General features: G+C 48.1%; 1 protein-coding gene across 2 annotated transcripts in view; it reads right to left on the minus strand.

Moving 5' to 3' along the window:
• The window catches only part of map3k2 (mitogen-activated protein kinase kinase kinase 2), a 58130-nt gene that overhangs the window by 1352 nt on the left and 41194 nt on the right, over positions 1-15584 (minus strand). For both annotated transcript variants that reach the window (XM_055631961.1, XM_055631962.1), the window contains exons 13-16: positions 10370-10518; positions 9124-9255; positions 7733-7862; positions 4711-4888 (exon numbers count right to left, since the gene is read on the minus strand). In XM_055631961.1, coding sequence (XP_055487936.1) covers positions 4711-4888; positions 7733-7862; positions 9124-9255; positions 10370-10518 — 589 coding nt within the window. The remainder of the gene's footprint in view (positions 1-4710; positions 4889-7732; positions 7863-9123; positions 9256-10369; positions 10519-15584) is intronic.

Consider the following 15584-nt stretch of genomic DNA (forward strand, 5'->3'; position numbering starts at 1 on the left):
GAAGGGTCCTGACCCAATACACAATGGACAATAGGTGCAGGAGTAGAGGCCAATCGGCCCTTTGAGCCTGCACCGCCATTCAATGTGATCATGGCTGAACATCCCCAATCAGTACCCCGTTCCTGCCTTCTCCCCATATCCCCTGACTCCGCTATCTTTAAGAGCCCATATCTAGCTCTCTCTTGAAAGTATCGAGAGAACCGGCCTCCACCGCACTCTGAGGCAGAGAATTCTACAGACTCACAACGCTCTGTGTGAAAAAGTGTTTCCTCATCTCCGTTCTAAATGGCTTACCCCCTTATTCTTAAACAGCGGACCCTGGTTCTGGACTCCCCCAACATCGGGAACATGTTTCCTGCCTGTAGCGTGTCCAAACCCTTAATAAGATGCCCTCTCATCCTTCTAAACGTACAAACTCTGTACAGGCAGGGTGCCGGCGTCCACTGAACTGCTGATTAATGTGACATCCAGAACTTTCCATCGTCAGCAACAGTGCAGGAGATGGTCAAGAGGAGGTTTACAAGAATCATCCCAGGAATTAGTAGGTTAATGCCTGATGAGCGTTTGACGGCACTAACTCCATTTAGAAGGATGAGGGGGTGCCTCATTGAAACTTACAGAATAGTGAAAGGCCTGGATAGAGTGGATGTGGAGAGGATGTTTCCACTAGTAGGAGAGTCTAGGACCAGAGGTCATAGACTCAGAATTAAAGGACGTGGACGTGCCTTTAGGAAGGAGATGAGGAGGAATTTCTATAGTCAGAGGGTGGCGATTCTGTGGAACTCTTCGCCACGGAAGGCTGTGGAGGCCAAGTCAATGGATATTTTTAAGGCAGAGATAGATAGATTCTTGATTAGTACGGGTGTCTGAGGTTATGGGGAGAAGGCAGGAGAATGGGATTAGGAGGGAGAGATAGATCAGCCATGATTGAATGCTGGAGTAGACTTGATGGACCGAATGGCCTAATTCTGCCCCTATGACCTCGGACTATTTTTAATCGGACCTGACTGGACTTTACCTTGCACTAAATGTTATTCCCTTTATCACTGTGGATGGCTCGATTGTAATCATGTGTTGTCTTTCCACTGACTGGTTTGCATGTAACAAAAGCTTTTCACTGTTCCTCGTACACGGGACAATAAACTAAACTAAACTACACTAAAACTAAACGCAGCGGGTTCTGCAGCCTGTGATAAAAAGGGCCAGCAGAAGTGGGTTTATACCAAAGACAGATACTAGAACGCTGGAGTCACTCAGCGGGTCAGGCATTTCAGTTTTGTTTATTGGCACACTGGTAGGCATTGTGGGCAGAAGGGCCTGTTCTTGTGCTGTATTGTTCTATATTCTACTTTCTCCAGAAGTCATAACTAACCACTGGCACACAAGGGTCAATACCAATTATAATTAAAGGGCCTGTCCCACTCTCACAACCTAATTCACGACCTCTGCCGAGTTTCCCCTTGTCTCATACACGCAGCATGGTCGTCACGAGGACGTAGGTGGGTCGTAGCAGGCCGTGATGCTGGTCGTGGGTACTCGTGGCAACAAGTAGGTCGGGGCGTTTTTTCTAGCATGATGAAAAATGTCCACGAGTAAAAAAGGTCGTGAATTAGGTCGTGAAAGTGGGACAGGCCCGTAAGGAGGATTGAAATAGTTGACAAGGACCAATTTTCCTGCCGATGCGTTAACATTTTCTTTCTGGTATTAACGCAGCGTTTATGAAACATTTAGACAGGTACATGGACAGGTTAGGTTGAGAGGAATATGGGCCAAACGCGGGTGGGTGGGACTCGTGTAGATGGGACATGTTGGTCAATGTGGGCAAGTTGGGCTGAAGGGCCTGTTTCCACGCTGTGTGACTCTGCCTTAGAGGCCGGTTCTCTAGATGCTTTCAAGAGAGAGCTAGATAGGGCTCTTAAAGATAGCAGGGTCAGGGGATATGGGGAGAAGGCAAGAACGGGGTACTGATTGGGGATTATCAGCCATGATCATATTGAATGGCGGTGCTGGCTCGAAGGGCCGAATGGCCTACTCCTGCACTTATTGTCTATTATCTATTGATTCCGGCTGTTTCTCTGAAAGGAGGTGTGCTCGGAGGTCAGGGCAGCAGGATCAAATTGGCCGTTGAAATGAAGCTGGGTTGAGCATTAAACACAAGGAAGCAACACACGGAAATACTGGAGCAAACTGGGCAAATAATGTGGCATGGTCCATGCAAAATGGAAACATTTGCAACACAAATTATGGTTTGGAAAGGACAAGTCTCACCCCGGTCACTCTCTCTCCTCCCCTCTCCCATCGGGCAAGAGGTACAGAAGTGTGAAAACGAACGCACACCTCCAGATTCAGGGACAGTTTCTTCCCGGCTGTTATCAGGCAACTGAACCGTCCTCTCACCAACTAGAGAGCGGTCTCATTTTTGTGACCCCAGGACTATCCTTGATTGAACTTTGCTAAACGTTATTCCCTTATGATGTATCTACACACTGTAAAATACTCGATTGTAATCATGTATTGTCTTTCTGCTGGCTGGATAGCAGGCAACTAAAGCTTTTCACTGTACCTCGGTACATGTGATCATAAACTGACCTGAACGGAAAGGGCCTGAGGGAGCGTTAGACCAGTGGAAAGCCCTGGGTGTCACATTAATCAGCAGACAGCCAGTTCAACAGCAGAACATAGAATAGTACAGCACAGGAACAGGCCATTCGGCCCACTATGTCTGTGCCAAACAAGATCAACTCTTATCTGCTTGCACATTATCCATATCCCTCCATGCCTACTCCTGCACCTATTGTCTATTGTCTATTGCGTATTGGGTCGGGACCCTTCTTCAGACTGAAGCTTCTCAGAATGACCCGTCTGCCTGGGTTTCCACCATGGTCGCAGCTACCAAGAAGACAAGACTGATGGTTCACTCTAGACATAGAAACATAGACAATAGGTGCAGGAGTAGGCCATTCGGCCCTTCGAGCCTGCACCGCCATTCAATATGATCATAGCTGATCATCCAACTCAGTATCCTGTTCCTGCCTTCTCTCCATACCCCCTGATCCCTTTAGCCACAAGGGCCACATCTAACTCACTCTTAAATATAGCCAATGAATTGGCCTCAACTACCTTCTGCGGCAGAGAATTCCAGAGATTCACCACTCTCTGTGTGAAGAATGTTTTCCTCAACTCGGTCCTAAAAGATTTTGCCCTTATCCTTAAACTATGACCCCTTGTTCTGGACTTCCCCAACATCGGGAACAATCTTCCTGCATCTAGCCTGTCCAACCCCTTAAGAATTTTGTAAGTTTCTATAAGATCCCCCCCTTAATCTTCTAAATTTAGCGAGTACAAACCGAGTCTATCCAGTCTTTCTTCATATGAAAGTCGTGACATCCCAGGAATCAGTCTGGTGAACCGTCTCTGTACTCCCTCTATGGCAAGAATGTCTTTCCTCAGATTAGGAGACCAAAACTGCACGCAATACTCTAGGTGTGGTCTCACCAAGACCCTGTACAACTGCAGTAGAAACTCCCTGCTCCTATACTCAAATCCTTTTGCTATGAAGACATTGTCATGGATCTCTTACAAACATCTACAGAGTGTTGGTCCCCAGAGTAAGGGAATCGAGGACCAGAGGACATAGGTTTAAGGTGAGGGGGAAAAGATTTAATAGGAATCTGAGGGGTAACTTTTTCACACAAAGGGTGGAGAGTGTATGGAACAAGCTGCCAGAGGAGGTAGTTCAGGCTGGGACTATCCCAACATTGAAGAAACAATTAGACAGGTACATGGATAGGTCAGGTTTGGAGGGATATGGGCCAAATGCAGGCAGGTGGGGCTAGTGTAGATGGGACATGTTGACCAATGTGGGCAAGTTGGGCTGAAGGGGCTGTTTCCACACTGTATCACTGTAACTTCATAACCCAGAAGCTACTGTTATGGAGTGCGGGTCAAATCCTAATGCTGAGGCTGGTATGTTTGACCATCTATGTCATAAGTTCATAAATGACTAGAGGAGAATTAGGCCATTCGGCCCATCGTCTATTCCACCATTCAATCATCGCTGGTCTATCACGCCCTCTTAAACTCATTCTCCTGCCTTCTCCCTATAACCCGACACCCGTACTAATCAAGAATTTATCTATCTCTGCCTTAAAAATATCCACTGACTTGGGCTCCACAGCCGTCTGTGGCAGAATTCCACAGATTCACCACCCTCTGGCTAAATAAATTCCTCCTCATCTCCTTCCGAAAGGAATGTTCTTTAATTCTGAGGCTGTGCCCTCTGGTCCTAGACTCTCCCACAGATGGAAACATCCTCTCCACATCCACTCTATCCAGGCCTTCCACTATTCGGTAAGTTTCAATGATGTTCCCCCCTCATTCTTCTGAACTCCAGCGAGTACAGGCCCAGTGCCGACAAATGCTCATCGTATGTTAGCCCACTCATTCCTGGGATCATTCTCGTAAACCTGCCCTAAACCCTCTCCAGAGCCGGCACATCCTTCCTCAGATATGGGGGTCTAAAACTGCTCACGATGTTCCAAATGTGGTCTGACCAGCACCTTATAGAGCCTCAGCATTACATCCGGTCTTTGTATCTAGCCCTTATGAAGTAAATGCTAGCGTTGCGTAGACCTTCTTCTCTACCTCCTTGAGTGAGGGTGTTCACAATAAACCTCCCGGCTCTCTCCACCGGACGCGGCGGCAACTTACCAGATGTCGGCTTTCCTGCCGTAGCCCTCGCCGCTGATCACCTCTGGGCTCATCCAGTAGGGAGTGCCGGTGACGGACTTCATCCCCGACCCAGACAGGCAGATGGTCTGCAGCCTCCGGCTCGCTCCAAAGTCTCCCAGCTTCACATTGCCCGCAGAGTCCCGCAGAATGTTCGCACCTATCGAAGGAAGAGCAGGCATCTCAGACACTTTCCACACACAGTTCCCCAGCCCCAAACCACCATAAACTCAGACCCTTCCACACAGTTTCCCAGCCCCAAACCACCATCATCAGCTGCCCATGTGAAGTGTGAAAGCGCACACCTCCAGATTCAGGGACAGTTTCTTCCCGGCTGTTATCAGGCAACCGAACCGTCCTCTCACCAACTAGAGAGCGGTCCTGACCTCCCATCTACCTCATTGGAGACCCTCGGATTATCCTTGATCGGACTTTGCTGGCTTTACCTAGCACTAAACGTTATTCCCTTTATCCTGTATCTGTACACTGTGGACGGCTCGATTGTAATCATGCATTGTCTTTCCGCTGACAGGTTAGCACGCAACAAAAACTTTTCATTGTACCTCGGTACATGTGACAATAAACTACTAAAGTGAACTGCATGGTGGCACAGCGGTAGAGTTGCTGCCTTACAGCGCTGGAGACCCAGGTTTGATCCCGACTACGTAAAACCCATGTACATATATGCGTGGGTTTTCTCCGAGATCTTCAGTTTCCACCCACACCCCAAAGATGTACAGGTTTGCAAGCTAATTGGCTTGGTACAAATGCCCCTAGTGTATGAGAAGTGCTAATGTTTGGGGATTGCTGGTTGGCGCTGACCCTGTGGTCCGAAGGGCTTGTTTCCGTGCTGTATCTCTGAACTAAACAAAACTAAACCAAAAGTGAAGGAAGGAACTGCAGATGCTGGTTTTAACCGAAGATAGACAACAAATGCTGGACTGACTCAGCAGGACAGGCAGCGTCCCTGGAGAGAAGGAATGGGTGACGCTTCGGGTCGAGACCCTTCTTGGTTAGGATGGCGATGATGTTGGGGTATCACCACGTTCTGGTACATGGCTTCTTCAGAAAAACACACCAGGGGAGCCACACGATGGCAGCCTCGCCAACGATCTGTCTGTCTTTTTTTTGTTATTTTTAGTGTATGTGAAAGTATGTGTTGATGTACTCTGGTTTGATTTATGTGGGGGGTGAGGGAGGGGGAGGGGGAAACCTTTTTTTTCAATCTCTAACCTTGCCGGAGATGCGATTGTTTTCCGGGTCGTATCTCCGGTCGCTCTGCGGCCTAACTTCATGGAGCTGGAGGCCTCGCTCGGGACTGACTTTGAGCCCCACCGTGGAGCCGTGGACTTACCATCGGAGCCTGCGATGCCTTGCCTGAGATCGACGCTCCAACCGCGGCCTGCGGATTTCAACATGGAGGAGCTCGCGGTCTCGGGCAGAGACCAATGTCGGGAAGCTCCGAACGATGCAGATTTCGACCAGCCCTGACCCGTGGTCCGATCGCCCGGCGTGGGGGATCTGAGAACCCCCCCCCCCAAAGTGGGAGCTTGATCGCCCCTACGCGGAGGGCCTGACCGCCGGCTATGGGAGCCAAGATCGTCCCGTCAACGGAAGATTGAACTTTTTTTCGCCTTGCATCATAGTGAGGAATGTGGAGGAGTCACTGTGGTGGTGGATGTTCATGTTCATGGCCCCCTCACTGTCCATCTTCAAATCCAGTGTTAAAACGCATTTGTACTTCCTGGCTTTTGACCATGCCTGAGGCTTTGCTTCTGTTTGTGGTGTTTTTGATGTTTCTTTTATTTTACATGTCTTTTCCTACTATTTCTTTTGATTGTTATTTTTGGTGTGTATTAACTTTTTCGTCAATGATTAGTGATGTACAGCACTTTGTTGCAGCTATGTTTGTTTTTAAAGTGCTCTATAAATAAAATTATTATTATTATTATTATTATTAACAATGTATTTTGTGTGTTCTGTTGCTTTTTATTGGTATTAATGTATGCCGAATAAAATTCTTTGTATGTTGCAAAACACACTTGGCTAATAAAGTATGATTATGATCACGATTAAACCAGCATCTGCAGTTCCTTTCTTCACTTTCGGTCTAGTTTAATTTAGTTTAGAGATACAGCGCGGAAACAAGCCCTTCGGATCCACCGAGTCCGCGCCGACCAGCGATCCCCGCACATTAACACTATACTACATACACAAGGGACAATTTTTACATTTGCACCAAGCAAATTAAGCTAAACCTGTACGTCTTTGTCCCCGTTTTATGTCTAAGCTAAATGTGAAACTTAACTGAACACGGTAGTCCACTTCAACTCCCCCTCACATTCCGAATCCAACCTTTCTGTCCCGGGCCTCCTCCATGGCCAGAGTGAGTCTCCCCCGTAAATTGGAGGAGCAGCACCTCGTATTACGCTTGGGTATGAACATTGACTTCTCTAATTTCAGGTATTTTCCTGCTTTTTCCCTCTTTTCCCCTCCTCTCCCCAGCTCTACCACAGCCCACTGTCACCACCTCATAGAAACATAGAAAATAGGTGCAGGAGTAGGCCATTCGGCCCTTCCAGCCTGCACCGCCATGGGAGATCATCCAACTCAGTATCCTGTTCCTGCCTTCTCTCCATACCCCCTGATCCCTTTAGCCACAAGGGCCACATCTAACTGCCTCTTAAATATAGCCAATGAACTGGCCTCAACTACCTTCTGTGGCAGAGAATTTCAGAGATTCACCACTCTCTGTGTGAAAAAAGTTTGAAAAAACCTTTCATCCTTTCTTCTTCTTCCCACCCCCACACATCAGTCTAAAGAAGGGTCTCAACCCGAAACGTCACCTGTTCCTTCGCTCCGTAGACGCTGCCTCACCCGCTGAGTTTTTACCTACGGTAGTCCGCGCGGTACTCTTATTATTCTGGGAGGAGGGTTCTTTGGCCGTCCAGCTCGTGCTGAGTGTCCGTGATGTTGGTGTGCCGGACACCTCTGCCACGCTCACCTTTTACATCTCGGTGCACGATCATACTGCTGTGAAGATACGAAACGCCCTCCAGGATCTGCCGCGTGTACCGCCGGGTCACGTTCTCCGTCAGCGCCCCGTAGGCTTTCAGCTGGTCCTTGATCGAACCCTGTTGAGGGACAACACACTTCAGTTCAGTCTATTGTCCCGTGTACCGAGGTACAGCAAAAAGCTTTTGCTGCGTGCTAACCAGCCAGCCAGCAGACCACATTCTTCTGCAGTTGTACAGGGCCCTGGTTAGACCACATCTGGAGTATTGTGTACAGTTTTGGTCTCCTAATTTGAGGAAGGACATCCTTGTGATTGAGGCAGTGCAGCGTAGGTTCACCAGATTGATCCCTGGGATGGCGGGACTGCCATATGAGGAAAGATTGAAAAGACTAGGCTTGTATTCACTGGAGTTTAGAAGGATGAGGGGATATCTTATCAAACATATAAAATTATAAAAGGACTGGAGTTTAGAAGGATGAGGGGATATCTTATAGAAACATATAAAAATTATAAAAGGACTGGAGTTTAGAAGGATGAGGGGGGATCTTATAGAAACATATAAAATTATAAAAGGACTGGACAAACTAGATGCAGGAAAAATGTTCCCAATGTTGGGCGAGTCCAGAACCAGGGGGCCACAGTGTTAGAATAAAGGGAAGGCCATTTAAGACTGGTGAGAAAAAACTTTTTCACCCAGAGTTGTGAATTTGTGGAATTCCCTGCCAGAGGGCAGTGGAGGCCAAGTCACTGGATGGATTTAACACAGTTAGATAGAGCCCCAGGGGCTAGTGGACTCAAGGGATATGGGGAGAAGGCAGGCACGGATTATTGATTGGGGACGATCAGCCACGATCAGAATGGCGGTGCTGGCCCGAAGGGCCGAATGGCCTCCTCCTGCAACTATTTTCTGTGTTTCTATGTTTCTAAACCAACCTCCCTTCCATTGACTCCATCTACACCTCACGCTGCCTCGGCAAGGCCAGCAGCATAATCAAGGACCAGTCGCACCCTAGCCACTCCCACGGGCAAAAAGTTAAAAAGTGTGAAAACGCACACCTCCAGATTCAGGGGCAGTTTATTCCCAGCTGTTAGCAAGCAACTGAACCGTCCCACCACAACCAGAGTCAGTGCTGAACTATATACCTCATCAGGGACCCTCGGACTATCTTTGATCGGACTTTACCTTGCACTAAACGTTATTCCTTTATCGGCTATTCCTAAACGGCTCGATTGTAATCATGCATAGTCTCTTTGCTGACTGGTTAGCAGGCAACAAAAGATTTTCACTGTACCTCGGTGCATGTGACATTAAATAAAACTGAGAAACAGGCCCTTTGGCCCACCGAGTCTGTGCCGACCAGCGATCATCCGGTACTTACCCCTGGCATGTACTCCATGAAGATTGAAAGGGTTCTGTCCTGAGGGTCCCTCAAGCAACCGTAGTACTGTACAATCCTCTCGTGCTGGAGATTCTTCAGCAGTTGGATCTCACATTCCAGAGCGTTTACCTCCTGAGAAGAAATAAACCCCCGTTAGTCCATCAGGAAATCCCAAATGTGCAATCTTCAGGAATCAGTGAATTGATATTTTTTAAATATGTTTTTGACTGAAAGATATAGCATTGGGCGGCACGGTGGCGCAACGATAGAGCTACTGCCCTACAGCGCTAGATACCCGGGTTCCATCCTGACTACGGGCGCTGTCTGTACGGAGTTTGTACGCTCTCCCCGTGACCTGCGTGGGTTTTCTCCGAGATCTTTGGTTGCCTCCCACACTCCAAAGGCGTACAGGTTTGTAGGTTAATTGGCTCGGTGTAAATTGACCCCAGTGTGTGTCGGATAGTGCTAGCCTGTGCGGGGATCGTTGGTCAGTGTGGACTCAGTTGGACGAAGAGCCTGTTTCAGTGCTGTATCTCTAAGCATGGAAACAGGCCCTTCGGCCCACTGACTATCAATCACCCGTTCACACTAGTCTATGTTATCCCACTTTCTTATCCATGCTCGACATACTAGGGGCAATGTAACCTACAATTAACCTACAAACACGCATGTCTTCGGCATGTGACAATAGACAACAGGTGCAGGAGTAGGCCATTTGGCCCTTCGAGCCAGCACCGCCATTCAATGTGATCATGGCTGATCATCCCCAATCAGTACCCCGTTCCTGCCTTCTCCCCATATCCCCTGATTCCGCTATTTTTAAGAGCCCTATCTAGCTCTCTCTTGAAAGTATCCAGAGAACCGGCCTCCACCGCCCTCTGAGGCAGAGAATTCCTCACTCACAACTCTCTGTGAGAAAAAGTGTTTCCTCTTCTCCGTTCTAAATGGCTTACCCCTTATTCTTAAACTGTGGCCCCTGGTTCTAGACTCCCCCAACATCGGGAACATGTTTCCTGCCTCTAGCGTGTCCAAACCCTTAATAATCTTATATGTTGGGAAGAAAATAGAGCACTTTGAGGAAACCCACGCGGTCACGGGGAGAACGTGCAAACTACACACACACAGACAGCACCTGAGGTCAGGCTCGAGCCCAGGGTCTCTGGCGCTGTGAGGTTACGCCACTGTGCCTCCCCTCCTGAGTTTCTCCGGCACTGTGTTTGCCCCGGTGTCCAGGACACTAACTCACCTTGCTGGTCTCCGGGCTGTCGGGGTCGAACTGCACCTGCTTCACGGCCAGCTCTCGGGCTGTGTCCGCATCGTAGCACAGGTACACCCTGCCAAACGCCCCTTGGCCCAGCAGCTTGCCCAGTCGCCAGTTGGAAGGTGCTCGCGGAGCTGAGGGAAGCAAACAGCAGAGGGTGACGACAGCGCAGTGTCTCATTCACCAAAAAGGTGCCATCTTTGCACTGCCATTATGGCGATGGGCGGTGTGTTGCTTCGATGAAAGCAAAGGCTGTCAGGAGTTATGGGGAGAATGGGGAAGATGAGAGGGAAAGATAGGTCAGCCATGATTGAATGGCAGAGTAGAATTGATGGGCTGAATGGCCTAATTCTACTCCTGTAACATTATGAGCTTATGAACATGAAATATTAATGCCAATCTAGGTCTACGGTGCTATGCAGAATCCTCAGACTAGACAGGCCCTTGGATCCTGGTAACGTCCTCGTGAATCTTCTCTGCACATCCTTAGAATCAGACTAGAAGAGAAATGGATTGCCTGTATGTGATACGGACGGAAAGAGTTCAATTGTTTAAGAATATTTCCATTTGTCTACCTTCAATTGTTTAAGAAAGATGCTGGAAAAATCGAAGGCAGACAAAAAATGCTGGAGAAACTCGGCGGGTGAGGCAGCATCTATGGAGAGGAGGAATGGGCGATGTTTTAGGTCGAGGCTCTCTCTGAGGAAGGGCCTCGACCCGAAACGTCACCCATTCCTTCTCTCCAGATGATGCCTCAACCGCTGAGTTTCTCCAGCATTTTTTGTCTACCTTCGAAAGAGATCAATTGTTCAGTCACTTGGTCAATACAACCAGAGTCATAGTCACTCAGGCCCTTCGGCCCAACTCATCAATGCCAACCAAGATGCCCCATCAAAACCTTTGGCCCATATCCCTCTAAACCGTTCCAATCTGTGTACCGATCCGAATGACTTTTAAATGCTGTAACAGTACTAGCCTCAACTATCTTCTTGTTTCATATACCCACCACCCACTGGAAAAGGTTTCCACTCAGCCTCCTGTTAAATTTAAGGGCCTGTCCCACTTGCGCGATTTTTCCTGCGACTGCCGGCACCCGTCATTAGTGGCAGTAGGTGGCTGAAAATGTTCAACATGTTGAAAACCCAGGAACGACCAGAAAAAGGTACGACTCTTTGGGCGACTACTCACGGCCATACAGGCGTCACCCTGCGACATGTCGCCCGTATGGCCGTGAGTAGTCGCCCAAAGAGTCATACCTTTTTCTGGTTGCCGCTGGATTTTCAATATATTGAAGATTTTCAGCCACCTGCTGCGACTATGATGGGCGCCGTCACCAGACGCCAAAACAATTGTGTAAGTGGGACAGACCCATTAATGCTACGGTTGTACACGATGTTGGTGAGGCTGCACTTGGAGTATTTGTGTTCAGTTTTGCTCACCCTGCTTCAGGGAAAAAATGTAATTAAGCTCTAAAGAGTGCAGAGAAGATTTACGAGGACGTTGCCAGGACCCAAGGGCCTGAGATACAGGGAGAGGTTGGGCAGGCTAGGTCTTTATGCACCTTGGAGTGCAGGAGGATGAGGGATGATCTTATAGATATATAAAAACACGAGGGGAACAGATAAGGTGAATGCAGTCTTTTTCCCAGCCTAGGAGAATCAGGAAGTAGAGGATGTGTAGTTTTGGTCTCCAAATTTGAGGTAGAACATCCTTGCTATTGAGGCAGTGCAGCGTATGGTCACAAAGTTAATGCCCAGGATAGCGGGAATGTAATATGATGAAAAATTGGAGAGACTGGATTTGTATTCACTGGAATTTAGAAGGATGAGAGGGAATCTTATAGTAACATATAAAATTATAAAAAGACTGGACAAGCTAGATGCAAAAAAATATGTTCCCAATGATGGGAGTCTAGAACCAGAGGCCACAGTTGAAGAATAAAGGGGATGCCATTTAAAACTGAGATGAGAAAAAAACTTTTTCACCCAGAGATTTGTTAATTTGTGGAATTCTCTGCCACAGAAGGCAGTGGAAGCCAATTCACTGGATGAATTTAAAAGAGAGTTAGATAGAGCTCTTGGGGCTAACGGAATCAGGGGATATGGGGAGAAGGCAGGCAAGGGTTACTGATTGTGGATGATCAGCCATGATCACAATGAATGGCGGTGCTGGCTCGAAGGGCCGAATGGCCTACTCCTGCACCTATTTTCCATCCACCCATCCATCCATCCATCCATCCAGGACATAAGTTTAAGGTGAAAGGGGATGGATTTAATAGGAACCTGAGGTCTAACATTTTCACTCAAGGAGGTGGGTGTATGGAATGAGTTGAGGCAGGGACTATCACAGCATTTAATAGACATTTAGATAGGTACATGGATAGGAAAGGTTTAGAGGGCTATGTGGCAAACATGGGCAGGCGGGATCTATGTAGACAGGGGCATTTTGGTTGGCTTGGGCAAGTTGGTTAAAGGGCCTCGTTCTGTGCTGAATGACTCCATCTCCTCAACCAAATTTGCAACAATTGTGCACTGCGAGAGAGCTACTTGTTCACTACAATAACAATGATTCTCATTGACCATTCCAAAACCGCAATAAATTGCAGAGTTGTGGACGTAGCCCAGTCCTTTTGCTCTGGTATTTTATTTCATTCACATGTTTAATTATTGTTTAATGTTTTGTGTGTCATTCTCAATTGTTACTGTTTGTCATGTTGTTACTTGCGAGTGGAGCACCAAGGCAGATTCCTTGTATGTGTACATACTTGACCAATAAACTTATTCATTCATTCACACATACCACACTCCCCACCAATGTAGATGTAGCCCAGTCCATCACACATACCACACTCCCCACCAATGTAGATGTGGCCCAGTCCATCACACACACCACATTCCCCACCATTGTAGATGTAGCCCAGTCCATCACACACACCACATTCCCCACCCACCATTGTAGATGTAGCCCAGTCCATCACACACACCACACTCCCCACCATTGTAGATGTAGCCCAGTCCATCACACACACCACACTCCCCACCATTATAGATGTAGCCCAGTCCATCACACACACCACACTCCCCACCATTGTAGATGCCCAGTCCATCACACAGACCACACTCCCCACCATTGTAGATGTAGCCCAGTCCATCACACACACCACACTCCCCACCATAGTAGATGTAGCCCAGTCCATCACACACACCACACTCCCCACCATATCACACACACCACACTCCCCACCATAGTAGATGTAGCCCAGTCCATGACACACACCACATTCCCCACCATAGTAGATGTAGCCCAGTCCATCACACACACCACATTCCGTACCATCGACTCCATCTACACTTCACGCTGCCTCGGGAAAGCAGCTGACATAATCAAAGACGTGTCCCTGTCCCACCCGGGTCATTCCTTCTTCTCCCCGCTCCCGTCCGGCAGAAGGTACAGAAGCTTGAAAGCGCGCACCACCAGACTCAGGAACAGCTTCTTCCCCTCTGTTATCAGGCTTCTGAACGGTCCTTCCATAAGCTAGGGTACTGTCCGATTCACCTCTACCCCATTGCGGACTTTGGACTTTGTCTGTGGAACTGATGCGTTACAATGCTGAGACTATATTCTGCACTCTGTATCTTCCCCTTTGCTCCACCTATTGGACTGAGTTTGACTTGTTTGTATTTATGTCCAATATTATCTGGTGTGTTTGGATAACTGCAGAACAAAGCTGTTCACTGTAACTTGGGCCACATGACATTTATTTATGGTACTATCTGATCTAGGTTTATGTTTGTTATAGTCACATGTACCGAGGTACAATGAAAAGCTTTGTTTTGCATGCTATCCAGTCAGATCAGATTATACCATACAGATACAATCAGTTCAAACTCAAGTCCAATAGGTAGAGCAAAAGGGAAGACAGAGTGCAGGATATAGTTCTCAGCATTGTAACACATCAGTTCCACATACTGGTGGATATAAAATGCTGGAGTAACTCAGCGGGACAGGCAGCATCTCTGGAGAGAAGGAATCAGCGACGTTTCAGGTCGGGACCCATCTACAGATTCCTCTTCGGCCCCCTGCGGTCGTGGCTGACCATGGGTGTCTCCAGGGTTGGAGGTCGCCTGTGCGTGACTTTGTTTAACGTGGGGAGACTGGTGCACAGGCAGCCACCCCACGGTCCTTGACAGATCTGGGTCAGGATCCAGTGGCATGGAGTCCAAGACGACCGGAGACCCTTTTCTGCTGCAGCCTTCATCCGCCTTCCCAGCCGTTGTGACGCTCCATTAAGGTCAGCCATCGTCCTCCGCCTGTTCCACCGTTGAGGTCTTGGTTGGATTGCTCTTTGTCAGAGACCTCCCCCTCGATCTTACCGCCATGGGTGGCCCTACCAGGAGCATAGATCCAGATGCCATCGCTCTCAGGATCTCAGGTGCACACAAGCTTCTACACCACAAGGTGACAATCCACAGAGACTAATCCACTACAGACTATTGTCCACAGTTCCACAATAGTTCCACAGACTATTGGATAGCAAGCAAAACAAAGCGTTGCACTGTACCCCGCCACACATGACAATAAAAGTAATGACCCCATGCCCGGTAGAATGCAGCGTTGATCAGTTTTGGGGAAACACTCCCAGCGACACTACGCGTAGACCTGCTGACCATTTTAAATTTGCCTTCCCATTCCCACACTGACATTTCTGTCCTGGGTCTCCTCCATTGCCAGTGAGGCCATACGCAAACTGCAACTCGTATTCCGCTTGGGTAGCTATGGTAGCCAGCGGCGTGAACTTTGAATTCTTCAATTAAAGGTGACTCCCTCTGCCCTTCCATAGAAACATAGAAAATAGGTGCAGGAGTAGGCCATTCGGCCCTTCGAGCCTGCACCGCTATTCAATATGATCATGGCTGATCATCCAACTCAGTATCCTGTACCTGCCTTCTCTCCATACCCCCTGATCCCTTTAGCCACAAGGGCCACATCTAACTCCCTCTTAAATATAGTCAATGAACTGTGGCCTCAACTAAACGTCCTCCACTAAACCTCGGATAATTAGTTCCACAGTTTACAACAATGTAATCCCTCTTGGACTCGCACCTGCCTCTAACCCAGTCAGCCTATAAGGGAACCTCCTTGCCGACAACATCTGTTGCTGGCACTGATTTGTCCTCTTTATCCTTTACTTCCAGATTTT

The sequence above is a fragment of the Leucoraja erinacea genome, unplaced genomic scaffold (assembly GCF_028641065.1).
Source record: "Leucoraja erinacea ecotype New England unplaced genomic scaffold, Leri_hhj_1 Leri_97S, whole genome shotgun sequence".
Classification (NCBI taxonomy): domain Eukaryota; kingdom Metazoa; phylum Chordata; class Chondrichthyes; order Rajiformes; family Rajidae; genus Leucoraja; species Leucoraja erinaceus.